Source organism: Amblyomma mixtum, chromosome 2 (assembly GCF_055824585.1).
Source record: "Amblyomma mixtum isolate Tamu chromosome 2, ASM5582458v1, whole genome shotgun sequence".
NCBI classification, from domain to species: Eukaryota; Metazoa; Arthropoda; class Arachnida; order Ixodida; family Ixodidae; genus Amblyomma; species Amblyomma mixtum.
Genome location: NC_143013.1, coordinates 110,971,187 through 110,991,151, shown reverse-complemented (window position 1 = coordinate 110,991,151; position 19,965 = coordinate 110,971,187). Strand labels below are relative to the sequence as shown.

Below are 19,965 nucleotides of genomic sequence, written 5' to 3'. Positions count from 1 at the left end.
TTGCTGTTATAGGATTATAGTGAGAAATTGGGTGCGTAGTGAGTACAGGCAAAATATTTTTCAGAAAGCTGATGAAACGGTCACCAAATTTCGCCGCTCGGTTCCCAGCAATCCACTACATTAAACGTGTAATGTTCTTTCAACCGAGTTATGGCGACGACTTTGTAGCCTTTTACTTGATAATAATTTTGCGTAGCACATACACTTATATTGACACTATCCATATGCGCCACCCCCCAGTCCTCCCGAACCACAGCGGTGGACTATGTAACCAGATGTCGCATCAAGAAGTATAACGCGCACAATTTACCATTCGATCAAATATGTCTCCTGCATGGTTGCTTTGATTTCAGTGACTGTTTATTCCTTTATAATACTTACCTTCTCATGAAGCTGTGCTTGGTTCCTCAGTCACGTAGCGAATGTCACGGCTCAGCTAGCCTTCACTCCATAGGTATATTTAGCGAGCTTTAGCGCAGTTGCTGCTTCTTCCGTCTTACCTCCTGTTTGTCACGTACGCTATATCAGCACTGCTGACGTCCGCCGCTATGGTGAGGCATGGCGGTGGTTGCCACCCACATGGTTCGGCTAGACGTAAAATGAAATTACTCGGAGATAAAAGCTGAGAAAACTGCTTCTGTGGCTAAGTCAATAGATCACTGTAGTTGCATGCAGATGGCTTGAGTTTGCAGCCCATCGTTCGTATGTGGTTGACATTGCTTTAACTTTACTTAAGTGTTAGCACGTACTCAAAACAATCATCCTGGTAACCCTTTCCTGATGTCAACAGTGCCATAGTGATAGTTCAGTAATAGGCTCAAAAGAGCACTCTTCTAAGCAAAAAGCCTACTTTTAAAAGTTGCAGAATATCTTACGTGAAACAGCCGGCGTAAATGTTTTTCTAGAGCTACCTAATTTGTTCTAGCAGTCGTCAGAGATCTGCAGTGATTTGCACGCGCTGCAATTCATCGCGCATGACACAAAACTATCCTTAGCATGAAGCCATGCCTTGACAGGCAGCGTTTTTGCATGAAAATGACTGAACATTCTCTTAACGCACTTGCCAAGAGCGGTACTGTGTACTCTTGCTTAGCAGGAGTTCGGCGACCCGAAAAAAAAAGCAGTGAAATATGCAACAATGGTTTACTCCGTTGAAATGTATTGCCAGCACTCCGTTATTCTTAGATTGTGAAGCTGGTGAAAATAAGGGAGTAATTACTCATTGACGTCCCCCCGAGCGCAGCCATACGGCCACAAAGGAAAGCTATACAGCTTTCACAGAAACTTCGTAGTTAAAGAAAAATTCGTCCTGGTCCGGGGTTCGAACCCGGGACCACCGCTACCCCGGAGCAGTCGCTCTACCAATTGAGATAACCGGGACGGCAAGCTTATGGTAGGGCGAGAGCGAATTGATCTATAACTCGAAGTGGGAACAGTGTTGACCAAATATTTAGGGAAATCCCCGAAGGTGGAGTAGATTTGTAATAAGGGAGGTGAAAATGGTGAAAATGTGTTAAAGCAAGAAACTATTCGCGTGCAAGACGTGAATGTGCTAATAAACATGCAATTTTTCACACTACTTGGTATATTCCACAAAATAAACGTTTTTGTGAATTGTAATACTACAGGGTGGTGTCCTTTTCCAGTTTCATTATCTTTTTTGGCAATACATGTGTGCGAGAAAATTATTCCTGGCTCCATTTCGAGTTGTGAACGTGGCCAACGAAAGTTCTGTTCTAGACACTTCATGTGGTACTAGTTTTTAAACCACTCGCCCATTTCTTACCTGCAGGTCATTTCGCAACTACCGCATACGTCGGCGGCTTTCTCCTCGGTTCACGACCCATTGCTTTTGTGCGCAACCGCCGATCTCAAATACGTCAGCAGACACGCAGGAAAGCTGGGCTACATGATTCATTTAAAAGGCCTAAATGGGACGAAGAAGTAAGTATTTCGTAGTCGCTCTTGCGCTAGGCAAAAATACAGAGTGTTAGGCCCATTTGCTGCGACAAATTGAGATATAACATCGCGCTTTACCAATGTTTTACTAATCCAAAAAGTTAGGCACTCATTCTGTCCACGGCGCCATAAGCGACTAATTTTCTGTATGAGCAATATGAATTACTGTTCTTCGGTTCCTTTTGTATTGGCGCAAGGTTCTGAGTATAAAGGTAGGAGAGGATGTTTGGAAGTTCCCATTTCGGTTGTTTTTCCGAAAAATGCGAGAGCACTAGAGTTGACATGAAATGAAAACCCCATGATGCTCCAGACAAAATTCTCTGAATAGCTGAGATGTGCCACACGACCTTGTGGCGTCAGCAAAACCGGCCCTGATGGACCACCTTGATTGGTCGAGCAAGGTTCCTTGACCTTGTGACGTAATCACAACCAGCCCTGATGGACCACACTGATTGGTCGAGCAAGGTTCCTTCCCCTTGTGACGTCAGCACAAGCTGCCCACCGTGGCAAGTGGCAACTTGACAATAAGACTTCGAGCAACCAACGCACCATATAAGAATGCAATTAAATTAACGATCGATCGATAGAAAGCGGTCGCATGACATTGCGACGCCAACAAAACCTTTCCGCCAGTTTATCAATCTAGTTTGTAGAAAGCAATAGCGATAGCGAATCAATATGAAAATCAGAAATAAATCTGATATATGCAAATGACGGCACCGTTCCAACTTAGCGGATGCCCGCAACTGCAGCTAGCAGTCATGATGTGATGGCAGATGGTACGAAATTTGCAAGCAAACTGACACAAACACAGCAGTTGCAACAAAAGATTCGACAGATGTGATATGTAGTGGTATCACACTCTGCTCTCAAGGAGACTTAAGCTTCAACATCATATTTTTAAACTTACTTTGGTCTCGTTCCTTCTTTAACGTTAAAAGAAATCCCGCAAGATTTCAAAAGGGTCTCTTGAGAGGGAACGTGCGCGCTGCAATGTAAAGCCCGATATCATGCGCTATGAAGGTACACGGTTATACAAAGCCGCAGTGAATTAACATGCCACCCGTAGCAGGTTTAACGATCAGCATGGGCACTTCGTTTTTTTTTAGAGTTGTCGTGCTGCAGCATAGGCGTGACAACCTCGGACTTTTCTATAGCTTTAACATACATGGTCTGTTCTGAAAGTAGTAGGACTCATTTTTTTAAACAAAATTTATTCAAGAGAATAGTACAAACGATTAAAATTTTTCAAGGTAGCACCCTTCCGCACCAACACGCTGCTGCCAATGAGTTTTACAGTTTTCGTACGTCTCCAGGACCGCCTGGACCGGAATGCTGTTTAGCTCCCTCGTCACGGCCTGTTGAACCGCCTCTACCGGTCCGTGATGTTTCCCCTCGAGCGTCGATTTTATTCTCGGGAATAGAAAAAAGTCTGGCGGGTCCAAGTAGAGGCTGTAGGGGGGCTGAGACAGCGTTGCCGCCTTGTGCTGGACAAAAAATCGGGGTCCTCATTCAGATGATGAATGAGGACCTTTTCCTCCTCTGACAACACTCCCGGCACCAACTTCGCGCACGCTTTCCTCATGGATAAGTTTTCTGTCACGATCCCAAAAACTTGGGTTTGAGGAATGCTCAAGTCATCAGCAATCATTCTGATACTCATTCCACGATCACTGTTCCGTAAATCTTTCCCTCGCTACACATTTTCGTTGGTCTTGCTCGTTGAAGGGCGTCTGGAGGCGTCGTCTTCCTCCACTCTTTCCTTACCTTCTCGGAAAAGCTTGTGCCACTTAAAAACACCTGATCTACCCATGGAAGCGTCACCGTAGGCCTCCTTAATCATGTTGTGAGTCTCTTTGCCCGTTTTGCCAAGATTTACTGAAAATTTTATCGCGTATCGCTGATCCAGTAGAGAGAGAGAGAGAGAAAGGAATTTTAATGAGGGAAAGGTGGAGAGGTCGGCCGGTGGTAACATGGCCCTGGCCTGCTACAGTAACGCTCGACGATTCTGCGTGACGAGACGTTTCGACAGGGGTTCACAGTACAAGCGACCTCCTCTCTTCAACGGCCGAGAGCCGACTACCGATTTTTCCCAGCATTCCCAAAATGCCCCTTCAACGATCCTGCACGAGCAGACCACCTCTCGTCCGCCCGTTCGCCCAGGAAAAAACCAGTCCTACTACTTTCAGAACAGACCCTGTATAATAGCCTGCTTGCGCCTATACTGAAGGCACACTTATTGTCAGGAAGTTTGGCGCTGCTCTTAGCTGTAGAAATGATCGAGAATCCCCGAGTTCTGTATGAATACGCCAAAGGCGTGCCTTTCTTCTGAGACATTAAAATAAAGCCCTTTACAGCCATGAAACATGAAAGGCAGCTTATGTTTGTTAACGGTTACTACACAGTAACTAAGAAATGAAAATGCCGAGGTTCCTAATGCGTAGAAAAATTTCATGATTACAGGTGCAGCGAGAAATCATCGCACAGTATTTGGCGTGCAAATATAACACTGAAGTTTAATTTCTTTCGAGCGCATTAGGAGCATTTTTGGCGCCAACTGTCATCCGGCCCGCTATGTGACTCGGCTTTACTGTCGCGCTGAAAAAGAATTTACATCCCGGTCGAAAGTGTCAAACGCACGAGAATATTGAACCATGTTCTAACGAGTACCGTTGAACATTTCGTGTCTGCATACAACAGCAACGCTTCCAAAAGTGTGTCTCGTCCCTGTCATGCCGAAAAAGAAGTTCACTCACTATATGTTCACCTATTAGTTCTCCTGATACTGTTTCAATGCTTCATGGGCACGCGAACACGCATGCACCTGCGCTGTTCACGTCAAGAGCGGCTTCGAAACAGTAGTAAGGCATAGTAAGTCTTTCTTGGCTAATGTGTTACGTCGACGTTGCAGATGAGTTGCAGACAGAAGTTATCTGCAGAAGTATGCGCACAAACTCTCAATCCTAAGTTGTATGGTAATTAAAATAAGGTGTAAAATTTGGTTCAGCAACAGTTAATAAGCAACATATATGTAATGATAGTACCGATAGCAAATGGATCGCAGAAAAAAGCGATATTCATAATGATATCTGCTGATAATGACAGTCAGTGCTACAGAGAAATAGTGCTAGTGATGGTAGTGATAGCGATAATGATAGCTGCTGATAGTGAGAGGGATTGCAGTGATAGCGATAATATTAATAGCTACTATTAGTGATAGTGATAATTGTAGCTACTGATAGTGATAGTGCTATAAATAGTGATAGTGATGATGACTATTAGCGACAGTGAAGCAATGGTGTTGATAGTGATGATGACTGTTAGAGACAGTGAAATTAGTGATAGCGATGATGATGATGATGATAGCGACGTGAAAATTAAAAATAACGAAAATAACGAACATAAATAAAACTAAACTAGAAATAAAATAAAAAATAATGATAGTAAAATAAAATAAAAAACAACGAAACCTTTTTCATAAATATATGAAAACAAACATAAGGAAAAAAAAAGATAATATAAAGATACCAATGAGCGGCCGAAGACAGGAAAGGGAAATGCTTTCGCTTTTCCGCTCTTATGCAAACAAGTGCAATCTTGTAATTTTTTGCTTCGACGTAGATTTCAACCAGACCTAGTGAGAAACGGTGTTTCGTGACATTTACGTTTCCTGTCACTTGCTTTATCTCATGTTTGCTCGTTACAAACATCGGGAAAGAGACGGGCATCTTCTTATACGCATTCGATCCACACTTTCATTACAATATTACCGCTGTGTAACTCTCTTCGCTCTTTGCTTTAGGCTTGTGACGGAAAAATTCTTTTTGGGGTGGTATGACAGTACCAATGCTTTATTCTTTTCAGGCAAGATGTAATGTACCATTACACACGCACGAACCAACTGGATGAACTGTACATGGTGATAAACGATGGTGAGTGCCAATAGCTTCGTTGAGTGATGCTGAAATATTCATTTCTCCTTTCGAAACAACCTGCACCTAACTTTTAGACTGCCGACTGCAGCGTCAATGAATACTTTATTTGGCCCGTGCTATGTAAGGCAGGCATACAAAAATGTTTACGCGGAGGTCAACAATGTAAGCTTTACTGATATCATTAAAGGCTCTGCTGGGTTCTTAATAAAAGAGGAGAGATAATAGCCCTATTTTCATTCTGTTCCTGCTCTCAGGCTGCAAACATTACCCACAAGTGTGGATAATAGAAAATACTAACAGATGAAAACATGAACAGAATGTACGCAATGGACGCTACATTAAATTAGTGTATCTTTGAAGATGTCAGCATTCGTCAAACAAGTAATGTGAGGAACAAGGTGGCTTTATTGCGTACTAGTCATGACTAAGAATAAATAGAGTAGCGGTGAGGGCGAGTTCTGCGCACTCCGACTTTTAATCGATCGTCACCGCCGTATATGCGTACTTGACGCAAAAATAATCGAAACATTTGGATATTCCTCTTTAGGTGTACGTAAAATCGTGACTCTTGTAGTGCGTTGCAGATTTAGGTTTCCTCATGTATTAAAGGTAATATAATCCATTCTTTTTGTTAGACTTTGTTTTCTTAGCTGGAGCCACAGCGGTGGCCAAGTGGTTATAGCCCTCAGCTGCTGGCCTGAAATACGTGCGGTCAATCCAAGCCGCTGCGGTCGCATTTCGGTTGAAGCAGAATGCCCGAGGCCCGTGTACTGTGTGGTGTGAGTGCACGTTCAAGAACGAGAGGCGGTCGAAATTTCTGGAGCCGTTCACTACTCGGTGCCCCATAGCCTGAGTCGCTTTGGGACGCTAAACCCCCATGAACCAACCATTTTTGTTAGTTGTACAATCGGGGCCTCAAACGGTGCTCTCTGTAATTGGAAGTTCAATGACGCCATTCGCACGTTTCTTATCTTTTTGGTCCCTTACAAACAAGTGACTGGCTGGTTTGACAAAAGATTTTTGGATAGTTTTGAAATTTTTCAAGATCTTCGAGCCAGCAAAGAGAACTCCACAGAAGGCAAGGGTTTCCCGACGCTCCAGAATAAAGTTTTATGCAATTCCATATTTGTTCACCAGACGACTTTGCTCTGAGCAAATAATCGTGGTTTCATGTAATTCTCCTTTAGTGTAGAAAACAAAAAAAAGCAAAAAGGATCGGGAGGTGAGTCTTAGTTCACGATACCTATAATTTTGTTAGTTGCTTTTGTTGTCGCACGTCATGTCAAACCTCTAATGCAAGCGTTTCATATTTATTTTTCACCGGAGATAGAGAACCCAGTCTTCTGTAAAGTAGATTTGGCGCCTGCAACATTTCCTCCTCGTTTTCCTTTTTTTCCTTCAGACTAATAATTGTGCTACGGAAGCCATTCGTGCCGCTGCTGACACTTGCTACCTTCCTCCGGTGTGCTTCTTCCTCGAGCCCATGATAGAGCTTATCAAATGCTGTTCAGTGGTAACAGGTCTCTCTCCTCGTTCCTTTTTCTCGGAAAGAAGACAACTATAGTTGGTTTAGATGGTTTATATGGTTTAACGTACCAAAGTTACGCAGGCTATGAGCGATGCCGAAGTGAAGAGCTGCGGATTATTTCCACCAACTGGGGCTCTTGAACATGCGCGGGTCTTTCGGGCCAGCAGCCAAGCACCAGAATAACTGAGCCTACGCGGCAGCCTGAAAACAAATGTAGCGAAAAGTGCTGCTGCTGCTCCTGCTGCTGCCGTCGCTGCAGCCGTCACCGCTGCAGCAGTCGCGGCAGTCGTGGTAGTCCGCCTCGGCTGCGGGAGGTGGTTGGTTCGGAACCCACGGCCGCCAACGCACCGGTAAGAATGGGTGGAAGCCTGCCCCGGGTTCCCTCAGGGGTGTGCGCTTGGAAGAGGGTCCTCAGTCTCCGCTGCTTCCTATGGGACAAGACCAATTTCGAACACCATCTGCCTCCAAAGGTGGTGCGTGATTCACTTGAGAGTTCACAGGTTCAACGGAGTTTCGATAGTTCGACAGGTTCAACGGATTTTCGCGCTCATAAAACATAGAAAATCTATCTTCAGTGTTTTTGTTCAGTTGTATAATTTTGCTTCAGTATCCCTTTAAAATCCCTTTAATAAATAAAAAAACAATATTCCTTTCAAACACCATTATATATAGACACTCTGTTATACAGTATTCCTTTTATTAAAGACACTATTATAGTTATTCCAGCTGGAAGTGAAATGAAAGCCACCGGTACAGCTGCTGGACCTCGGCCCTGTATTTATGTGCCTGTTTCGTGGGTTCAGGAAAGAAATAACACTTGTTACAGGTGGCCATATCGCCTAATAGAGGATAAGGTGATTGCGAAGCACTAATCAAACAAACACAGAAGTAAAAGATATTTTTTCCCTCAAAATTCAAATAGTGAATTGATGCCAGCACCACAGCATTTGTGTACTGGAAGAAAAGTTAAATAAATGTTACTGTCTTAACATAAATATCGGACTGTCAGGAAGTGTTCTCAGAGAAAGATTATGTGCTTTATTCGGTTCAGTAGGAAATGCACTGTAAACTTGTCTGTTTTCTGAGCTGTGTACAGCTTCTTAATAACGACCCTGAAACCTGCATTTTCTTTGAGTTTTTGAACATTAGTTGCCTTTCTACGCTGAGTATTGCTATAAAAACTACCACCTACAATACGTTAGAAACGAAGTCATTTCAAATTTTTCTGACATCCAATCACTCCATCCTAAGTGAAAGCATGTGTGTGGGTTCCCGCTGAGTATGTTTCTCAATAGGGGAAAGTGAAGTGGTACACGAAATCATTTCACAATAAATATTTATTTCTTTCAGATATCCACCATCCGCTCATCGCCCATAGCCTATACAGCGACTTCAAGACATGCTCTGTTTTTAGGTTTCGCTCAAACCAAGAACGTAAGCCTTTCAATTCTCTATAAAACTAGACGGCCAAGGCCGCTTGGCTTTCAAGCCACGCTCCAATTTGTGAGAAGTGAGGGGCCACAGAATCAGACCGCGCCTCCCTGCATCTCCTATACCATCTGCACATGCCATACCAAAAGGCCCACCATTCTGCCCTCCTTAAATGAAACGCTGTGGCATATAGCACAAGTAAAGCGCGATCCTGCTTCTTCAGTGACGGTCGCCTCTTATCGATCCCCAGCTTAAGTTTTAATAAACTCCGTAATGTCACTTGTTATCCTCAAGGGTATATACCTCCAAAATGCACGTACAAAATCAATAGGCACAAGCATATGTGGCAAACAAAACCTTCGGTGTCGCACTCCCGTACGTCCACTATAAGTCTTTCTAAGCAGCTTCCACGAGGTCGTATTGTATTTCTTGACGACCTTAAGATTGCCAAAAATATACTGGGCGTACTATACGGCCCGGCTAAACAAATCCTGCTTCCAAATACTGATCATTCAACATCAAGTATAAAATGTAGGTTGCAAATTTTCAACGATCAGTATTAATAGCAGCGGTTCCTCTGTTTTTAATGCGGTGTCAAAAATTAAAAAAAAGAGGACAAGTGCTAGTTTTGAGCGGAAACCCTCCAGGGTCAGATGGATTCTCATTGCTAAGAAATGAACACTTATTGGGATTCATAGGTTTTGCTCTAACCATTAGTTCGCCACTACGGGTGCCTAGTGGTTAGCGCTTCCACTGTGTATTGCGAAGGTACTGGGAGGAGTGGGTATTGCTGGATGCGTTGTGCCAAGTTTGCATATGGGCGGCGAATTCTTTACAGTGGGTGTCTCGCAGAAGACTTGCCGACGATGTGCTCATCAGCCGGAAACCGAGGAAAGCGCTACGAACATTTAACGCTGTAAAAAACAGTGCAACCGAGACCCCCACCCCCCCTTACCCTTGCCATTCTCGTCAACGTGTCATAATCAGAATGTCTCAGACGCCGAGGTGCTTTTAGCGTGCGCCAAATGTTGATAAAAGTAGCGTTAAACGCCTCTACAACGAAAGCCATTGCTGAAAAAACTGGTTTAAGCAAAAAATAAATTGGACGTGGTCGGTGGTCAGTTATAATAAACATTATTAACGCTGCCGTGGTGGATCAATGGTTATGGCGCTCGTTTGCTGACCCGAAAGACGCGGGATCGAATGGAGGCGAAATTCTAGAGGCCCGTGTACTGTGTGATGTCACTGCACGTTAAAGAGCCCCAGGCGGTCCAAATTTTCAAAGCCCTTCAAATACGGCGTCCCTCATAGCCTGACTCGCTTTGGGAAGTTAAACCACCCCAAACCAAACCAAGCCACTACTACGACAATCAATAAAGTAATGCTCGTCGTTTAATCACGACCATCTTAGAAAGACGAGATGGTAGCTGGACAGTTCAACCCAGGCACCGCCAACAATTGAAACGCAGCGCTAGGAAATAAAAGTAGGCTGCGCAGACAGCATGTGCTAATGCTTCGTCTTTTCTGACTGTACTGCATGAAAACCACATCCTTCAGTCGGTGCTTTGATCATGCACATCATCGGCCGCCGTTGCAAGCTAGCTAGAAGTGGGACCAAGGAAGTTGCGTGTTCCGCTGCGAATCACGCGCGAGCTCGAGGGTGGGCTTTGAAAACATGCGTGGTGGACACTTTTCGTTAGGTGCAAGAAATCACTATTTTGGTCAGCGTTTCGTATCTGCGTTCTGTCGAGAGCGCACTATCAGTTGTAACGCGCTGCGGTCGTTTGTGCCACTGAATCTTTGGTGTCATAGCATGGCAGCAGGTGACTATAGAGGAAAAAATAACGGTAGCTTGCTCTTCACGAGTGGATGAATGTCACAATAGAAGTCCAGGGCAGCCAGAAGAGGCTTCCCTGAAAGAGACGGTATAGCTCAGAAGTATGGGATCAGCCCATCACCGTTATCGGAATCCAGGTTGAAAGATGAAGGGATGCTCCAACAGCCGATGCGGCCCAACACCTAGCAAAGAGCGTATGACCATTTTCCAGCATATCGACACCTCCGCTTACGTCTATATCACATAGGTACGAGCCAGGGACTTCGACAATCGCAGAACACATATACTGCCCGCGTGACAATGGAGAATCAGTAGTAAGGTCATGGAAGACAGTTGGGCTAGTTGGTGTGTATTCGTTAGTGACTGCGTGGAAAGCACAAGGACAGCGACAAAAGGAACCGACGGGACAGCACGCTAGACTTCAACTGACGTTTTAATGCACACATAGCAGATTTTTACACTTGTTATGTCTGTTATGTCTGCATGTGCGCATTAAAACGTCAGTTGAATTCTAGCGTGCTGTCCCGTCGGTTCCTTTTGTCGCTGTCCTTGTGCTTTCCACGCTAGTGGCAATGCCGCAGTCACTAACGAATCAGTAGTAACCACCGACAAGCTTGTCTCTGTCTATTATGAAGTGGTGGTCTTTATATAGCTTACAAGTACCAGCGCTACTGGCTCAATTAAGGGTGCACAGGAGGCTCATGAGGGTTACCAACGGCCATTGATGATCAACAGGCTGAAGGACCAAGGGAGTTTGCGAGCCAGGAAGCTATAGAGGCATTTTCATTCAATCGATCAATGAAATCTTTATTTACATCATCCAGATGTTAGGGGCGCACAGAATAAGCGCACACTGGAGCTTGATTATGCGCATGCACCCTCGTACATGATTACAAATATTCTTAGATATCATATATTGACAGCAACATAGCAGAGCAATTGCTTTAAGGAAGTTGAACGACAGGCAACGTGCAGGAAAAATCGGGCATGTAAGCATTAAAAGGCGAAATTAAGAAATTCATGAGCCGAACTCAAGGACATTAGTAATGATGACAAGTAATAACTGTGCGTTTGACTTCCGTAATTGCTTCGTATGAGTGAAATGAATCATTCGTCATTATTTCGCATGCCATGAAAGTGTTCTCGGTGTTTTCAGTGAGATGATGTTTCAAAAAAATTTTTATGGGTACAGCTGCACTTAAACCACTTTGTTAGGCGTATTTTGCATGCTTCAGGTATTGGAGTTATGTTGAACGAGCAAGGAGAGAATTAGTGGTGACGTCGCGGGAAATGCTAGCCATGCATCTTGTAGCTCTTTTTTAATTATAGGACGCCTGTTGAGACTAGAGAGTTTGTAGCTGTACAGGCAGTAAAACCGTAGTTTAAAACCGAAGCTCACATGGGAACTGAATTAGATGTACGTTTTGTGGCGGAAAAAGCGTAGTTGACTCAAGATGCCGAGTATTTATTGTTTATTTATTGTTATAATTTATTGTCTATTTATTCTTGAATAACTGTACATTTCCTCAATCCCGGGCGTTTTGTCTCAACACGTTCACCTAGTTTAGGAAACTTGTTGTTGGGCTGGTTGGTTTCGGTTTATACTTTAATTTTAAAGGCGTGAAGGAAAGACACGATACGACGGTAGAAAAGACAACGAAGCGATCAGGGGCCGCATTCTATAACATGTCTATTTTGAAATGACCATATGACCTCCCTCTTGTCCTTGGTCATTGGTCGCTGAATTATACCTGCGGCTTTCAAGCGTCTGTGGAAAGGGACCCGACCATTGGGCAGAAAGCGATGGGACGTCACCATCGACTGTATGTCGCAGCCATGACACCGGTGGGCAGGTCCGCTCTCGTGCTGTTAACAGAGCGCTCCTATGAACCTCGACAGTTAATGTCATAACGGAGTTAATGCCAGCCAGTGGTGGGGTCCGGTCGCCGACAACGATTGTCGGGGTCGCTTTATAGAGACGCTTGAAATCCGGGGGTATATCTGAGTGGCCATTTACAGAGGACCACACAGACTCGAAATGCGCAGTTTAAAATGGACAGCTTCAAAGGTCCAAGTTACGCACTCTGCCAGTCGCACCGCCAAAATAATTACATACTTATGCAACTTACGGTGCGAAGGCAAAAAAACCGCTCTGGTCCTTAAGGGAAACGGAGTGGATTCCAAGAGAAGGCAAACGTAGCAGGGGACGGCAGAAAGTTAGGTGGGTAGACGATATTAAGAAGTTGGCGGGGATACAGTGGCCGCAACTGGCGAATGACAGGGTTAATTGCAAAGACATGGGAGAGGCCTTTGCCCTGCAATGGGCGTAGTCAGGCTGATGATGAAAACTTATTGCATGGCTCAGGTGTCCTGAATACAACCTGGACTCTCTTGTGGGGTAGGTTTCCGAACGGGACTCGACGCTTACAATGAACTGACCTCTACGTCCAAGCATTTTTGTTGTCGCTTGCGTTTTGTTGTAGGCGTTTGTATAGCAGTACGATAGGTTTACTACAGAGGTATGTTTATTGTCGCTTTATTCTTCTCAGGAGTTCAGTGCCTTTCTTGAGCAGTGCAATAAATATTGAACCTAGATTCACGAATATGTAGATGAATGATTAATACTGCCAGGCCTTCTTACAGTTCGCGCATAATAACAAGAGTTGATCGGTAGACTTGTGCTTTCACTTGAATGAGGTCACTGCCACTCAAATTACCCTGTTGGATACTGGTTCACATGCTTTCGAAGGCGGGAGGAATCAAATGCTTATTTCACGTAAAGGGAATAAGACAAAATAATAGTAATAATAATATCGAGAAATATTATTACCGCTTGACTACGTTTTGAAACATTCCGGCTCAACAGGAAAAACAAGACATTCAGAAAAATTCTCTGATCCACAGGATTGGCGCCCCGCTTAGATTTAATTCCTCATATTGAGACAACCTCGTGACCATAAAGGGCGAAGCGAGCTCTTTCATTTGTTATTTGCTTATTGTTTCTGAACCTTTAAATCATTTAATTTTGAGAATGCTTAAAAGAACATTCTTTTCCTGGCTTTTTGAACTTTCTACAGTTGGCTAAACGTCACCCTACTAAGGAAAAATTATACTTAAACCATATTTTCTTCAACTTCATGAATTAAATATTCAATATTTTTTATGCAAAATAATTTTCACTTTAGAATTGACCATCATTCTTTAATTGATGAAAATATTTATCTCAACACTGGCTTATTAGCCGTCTTAAAATGCATGATACTAGTCAAAATCATTGCCTGTTAAATGTGGTACAGTTTGAAACATTTACATCGACTCTATTGTCAAATTTCTCATCATGCATATCCGTTTTCTCTTGACAATGCGCAAATCTTGTTTAATTTCTTGTGGAATCCCAATGTAGGCGAAGGGGTGAAAATCGTTGACTGCATGCAGTGGAAACTGACGGCTCTTTGTGAACGCGTACAGCGCATAAAGCAGCACGCACAAAGCTCGCAAAGGAATGTTTTTGAGTCACTTGAATCTACATAGTGGGCGTACGCTTTTAAGCCATAAACATTACGATTACGGAGAGAAAAGAGGTGGTCTACATGTAGGGCACCATGCATACGTGAGTTGAAGTGTGACAATGGAGTACGTAGTTGCCGTGACGGCTCCTCTTCCCTAGAACCCATATATAAGCTTAAACTTAATTGACCAACCATGCATCTTCTATTTCTTCAATTGCCATCGTGTTGTAAGAGTTCTCATTGAGCACACATGTGTTGCTCGAATTGAACAGGTGGAATTTCCCTTCCATTGTCCGTTGCAACTCTTATTCGTTTTCGTTTGCTGTAAAGTGCTTCGCCTTCTTGATATCTCTCGCTTCCATAAATATACGTTTTCTCCAGCGTATCCCCATTGCTTCTTCATTCTGTGAATTATTTCGCTGATTAGAACATGTTTTACTGTCAGCAGATCCTGAGGAGACCCGCCTTATTTATAGGGACGTTTTGGTTGATAAGATACGTTAAAATTAAAAGAATTAAGAATTAAAAAATAAAAGCAGTGCAAAAATAATCACGAAATAATAAGGGTAAACACTAAATGCTGCTAGCACTGCCTCGGAGGGCGGAATTGCGGAAGAAATTTTCACAGTACATTTGATTTCAGGAAAACTTTGAGGCATCGCTAGAAGGATAACGAAGTGTTGATTACACTTCCGAAGAGATCCTCGCAATGGTTTATAATGGAAAGTTCCGGTGCAGATGGGGCGTTCTTATAAGACTGTGATCATTTCTATTATATTGACTGGGTCACTTCTTGATTTCAGAGTGCGTTATGTGGGTGGAAAGAGGCACCGAGGTCAAGATAGATCCGAAGTGCATTCAGGAGTTCGAATGCGTCTGCGGACTAGCCATTCCACTATACGAAGAGTCTATGTGCAAGAACGCTCCTGACGCTGCTTGAATGCTGCAATACTGGAAACTCGTCTTCCAACGTCTGTTCGTTGTACACTACGTCAATCTGAGGTCTCTGACCATGTTTCAAATACTGCTTGGCGATTAAAATGAACACTTAAGGCTTTATCTCAACAAAGTCGCTTGCCTGCGCGCAAAAGTATGTGGTTCTTCCAATACCATCGGTCCTGCTAACGTAGAAGTGCTGCAAAAGGAAAAAAAAATTAACGAAGTAATAGAGCTTGCTCTGCCAAATCTGTACTTGCCACGAAGCATTGCACGCCACCGTACATTTGCGTCTACGAATTTACGTGCATAAAACTGTCTCATTGTTGCAAAATATTCTGCTGGCGTTTTGTATTCATCGAAGTTGCCAATAAATACCTGCAAACGAAGCATTGATTTATTTAGAAGCACAAACATAAAGACAGCACAAACATAAGCACAAACATAAAGACAGTGGAAACGCTTCTTAGTTCATACTAATAAGGTTTGCAAATTAGTTGCGTGGCTGAAATTGCAGGTCTTCTTGTTTTATTTGCCTTATTTCTAGCCCATGTTGACGGACTCCAAAACTGCCAAAAGGAAGACACTAATGCATTCAAGGTATCTGCTTCATTTTAATGCTTTTTTTGCGTAAAATTTACTACTAGAGCAGATATCAGTGTGGAGCCAATGATGGAAATGATAGGACTCTATACATACGACCTGCATAGAAAGACACTTCATTAGGATCTAAACACTGTTTGGTACATCAAAGGGCGGATAACTTTATTTGGCTAATTAAAACGCTTTGCTAGTGCCTTCTGTCATTTTGTTCACCACATTACACCGTTTGAGCGGTTATAGGTGACAAGACCTACGCATGGCGGTGCTGCGGGCGCTAGTGAACAACGCCCAAAAGGAACAAATGCGCATTTTTGAGCGGGAAGGCAGTTGAGGGTTGATTACCTTCTATGGAGACAATGAACATGTCTGAACGCAAAGGAAACCTGTTTCGGGCGGGTAACCATGTTTTTCCGGTGTTCATTCGGATGTCGTCGCGTGTGCAGTTGTTAAATCGACAGAGAGGTGAAATTAATGCTCCCGTCACCCTTCCACATTTAAAAGCTCGCCTAGCTATGCACCAACTTTCATAACGTAAACATTGAGGAAGGACAGCTCATGTGTGCTGCATTCAGCAAACCGCGCATAGGTTGGCTGTTCTCGTGAAGGCGTTTTTTTTTTGTGTCGTGTAAACGAAGTAAAAATTGAAATAAAATGCTATTTTCAGGGAATGAAACTGCGGGAAGAAATGCGCTTCGATCTTTTTTTTTTCTTTTCCCCCTTTTTACGCTCGGTTTTCGACCAGGCCTCTGGCTTATTTTGTCGTCATTAAAGTTGAAAGTCGCGCTTCTTTCCTGTCGTCTCTATCCGTTTTCCTGTGAACGTCTTTTTATCGCACAGCCTTTCAAATATGAATATTTCACCACCGCTGGCCTCTCTCCTGCTCCTGAAAAATCCGAGCTTCTCCTTCTCAAGCATTCATCATACCAGCGCTCACACAACCACTTTGTCTCTCTCCACCTTTCTGGGTCTCCCATTCCTGTCGTCACGCAGTGCAAAGTTCTTGGCTTTCCTTTGCATGCGGCCAAGAACGCGCAAGCCCTCCACCACGCTGTCACCACCTGCCACTCCGTAACTCACATACTGCGGCGCGTGGTCACTCGGCGCTCAGGTCTCCACGAGGCTCACGCGTGCCGAGTTGCCCACGCGCTTGCCCTCAACAAGGTCTTGTACTTTGCACCCTACATTTCCTTCAATCAGACTCAACTTAACACTCTCGAGACTGCCGTTATGGGCCTCTACAAGGCAGCTCTCAACCTCCCTATCCCTACCTCTACTACTAAGATCTTTGCCACAGGCCTCTTTCATCCCCTCCATTCTCTTCTCTCTCTCCATCGTGACTCCCAGCTTGCCCGCCTTTCCCTTACCCGTCAGGGTCAGTGGTTACTGACTCAAGCGGGTATCTCGCCCATTCCCATCGCCCCTTTTACCTCTCCTATTCCAACCCCTGCTCCCAATCTTCGTATCCTCCCCCCTCCCGACCAACATGTCCCCCGTCCTGCACGCCGGACGTCGTCATGCGGCCGCGCAGCACCATTCCCCTCTCTTTGATACCCAGGGTGTAGCCTACACGGATGCCTCCTTCGTAGCTCCTCGAGGTTCCTGCGGCTACGCCCTGTACCATCCCCACCTCCACGCTCCTGAAACACACACCAGCGGGCCGTATCTACACCCTCCGGACGCACTGTCCCTCGAGGTCCTCGCCATTGCACATGCCCTTCAGTCATTTGCTCTCCTTCCCTCTCTTCAAGAGTACACAGTCTATTCAGACTCACAAGCCGCTATACACCACATACAGAAACGCACCCTAACCCCTTCTCTCCAACAGGAGGTCGAACGAGCGGTCTCCGCATTGCAGCCTTCCATCGTTTTCCTCCGCTGGGTCCCTGGGCATTCAGGGATTGACGGCAATGAGCTGGCACATCAGCTCGCCCGAGACACACTTTTCCGGGCACCGTTGATCCCCTGGCCCAAGCCCTCGGAGGACGGTGGGAGACTCACCCTTCGCCGCACCATAAAAGAGGTCTACCTTGAGCTCCGCCTCGACAAACGCCTTTACCCTCCCCCTCATCCATCACTCACGGTGCCGGAGTCTCGCCTTCTTCGGCACATTCAGATGAATGCAGTTATCACCCCGTCCCGCCTCTTTCTCTATCGCTATCGATCAGACCCTTCATGTCCCAACTGCCCCTGTATCTATGCGGACCTGCCCCATTGCCTCTTTTATTGCCCGGCTGCTCAGCAGTCGGGTTCCTACCCCCCACCTTCTTTATCCATCACCACCTGGCTCGACTGACTTGGCGCTGAAGGGGAGGAAGAACAGCGACTTCTGGTCGCCCAGGCGGTCGACATGCTCAGCCTGTAAATTATGGCCGAATAAAGGTCTCTTACTACTACTGTACCAACTAGCCCGTCAAAAAGCCTTACTAACTTACATCTAAAAGCGCTACTTTCATAAGTTGGACTTCAGTGCCGTTTCCGAAACTTTCTTCGCCACTTATACTTTTCTGCCACTTAAGTCGGAGCTTAAGTCGGAACTTAAGTCGTAGCTTAAGTTGCGTTCTGGAATACGGCGGTAAGTATAGTGCGAACAGGAGTGGGGACGCTGAGCAGCCTTGTTAGACAGAGGACCAAGTGCGGATAGGTGGTTTGAGACAGCCATCTGTAATTAAGCGCGCGGAAGAGTTTTCGTAACAAAGGCGCATCCAAGTAGAAAAAAAATTGAACCAATATTGACGTTATTTAAAAGAGAGAAAAATAGCTGCGGTTCAACTACTCCTGATCATGGTTAGAGAGCCAGAGTTTTTTGCATATTTGGCAACTATATGCGCCTTGGCGTCTGTAACATTGAGTGTGTTCCGGATACTGGATAAGGAGCGTGCCCACCTTGCCACCCTGGCAGATAGGCAGAGTTTGTTTACCTAATAAACGCTGCGGCCTATTCCTGCAGTGCCGCGTGTCTGCCACAACATTGTCAGCGCTAACGCAAGCAGCCCACATATCTCTCTCAACCTCAAACGTTCTTCAAAGCGCGATGCAGGCGTCCACTGACCCAAGGAACGAGATATGCGCACTTCCTTTCGTTAAAATCATCATAGTTTAAAAATTTGTCTACTTCAATGCCAATAAACACAATGAACGCCGATGGCGTATGACTTCAGTGCCGCGTTTCTACCACAACGCTGTCAATGCTAACGCATGCAGCGCACATCTGTCACTATCGCAACGCAGCTTAAAGCATGACTGAGGTGTCCACTGTTCCAGCGGGCCAGAGGAGGAGGAGGCAAACTTTATTAAGGAAGTCTGATAGGCGCGGGTAATGGTGAAGCCCCCCCCCCCCCCCCCTCAGGGTGGACCCCTCTTCTAGGCCGGACGCCAGGGGGCCGATTAACGATATCGTTCGGCGACCTCTGCTGCCCGCTCCGTGACACGGAGATGAACCTGCGGGTCCCAGCTGAGCTGCGCTGCCTCCCACTGCGATTGGGTAGAGAGCTGCAGACCCTGCGATGGCGGATCTTGATTACATGAGTATAGGATGTGCGGTGTGTCTGCCTTTTGGTGTCCACAGAGAGAATAGAAGGGGCTGTACTGCTCCGGGAACCAAATGGAGTACATTTACGGATTAAAGAAACTGCCCGTTTGGAACTGCCACCAACTGACTTGTTGTGTTTTACTTAGAGATCCATGTGGTTGTGGGAAGATTTGTCTTTCTTTCTTGAATGGGGAAGTAAATACTTTGTAGGTTGTCACTCGCTCCTTGGCCAACCTCAGCTCGGGACAGAGCGTCTCCCGTTTAACTACGAATCGTCGGGCAAATTGGTGCGCCGCCTCGTTTCCAGGATCGTCCGAATGGGCGGGGACCCAGATCAATGTGATCTGGCGGGTATTGGAGATAATTTGTAGATTTGGATGGCTGCAGAGCGGGCCCGTCCTTTGTCCCAATTTCGAATTGCGGTATTAGAGCCGCTGATGATGTATTCAGCAGTGGTGGAGGTAATGGTTAAAGCTATTGCAGCCTATTCAGCATCCTCCGGAAATTTTCCTTTATCGATCCTCGCCTATGCAAGGGGACAACCCCGATGACTGACAACTGCCAGGGGAAAGGCGTCTCTGTCCGCATCTTCTGACACGTCCACGTGCGCCGTGTCGTTCTGAACTGAAAATCTTTCCTTAATTTTTTCTGTCCCAGCCTTTCTCCAGTCCGTAACGTCGGGTGGATGCATGTTTCTA

At 45.1% G+C, this 19,965-nt stretch overlaps 1 protein-coding gene across 1 annotated transcript; it reads left to right on the top strand.

Annotated features, from left to right (window-relative positions):
* The first annotated feature begins 558 nt into the window (after positions 1-558).
* On the top strand, positions 559-15,139 carry LOC149360572 (uncharacterized). The gene is made up of 4 exons (XM_089567872.1): positions 559-594; positions 1,793-1,944; positions 5,824-5,891; positions 15,003-15,139. Exons 1-4 carry the CDS (start codon positions 559-561, stop codon positions 15,137-15,139), a joined length of 393 nt encoding a protein of 130 aa, XP_089423998.1.
* Positions 15,140-19,965: the final 4,826 nt, after the last annotated feature.

Coding starts and splice junctions, on each gene's coding strand:
- LOC149360572 (XM_089567872.1), top strand. CDS start 559: ATGGCGGTGGTTGCCACCCACATGGTTCGGCTAGAC. Junction 595..1,792: donor CCCACATGGTTCGGCTAGAC/GTAAAATGAAAT, acceptor TCTTACCTGCAG/GTCATTTCGCAACTACCGCA. Junction 5,892..15,002: donor GTACATGGTGATAAACGATG/GTGAGTGCCAAT, acceptor TCTTGATTTCAG/AGTGCGTTATGTGGGTGGAA.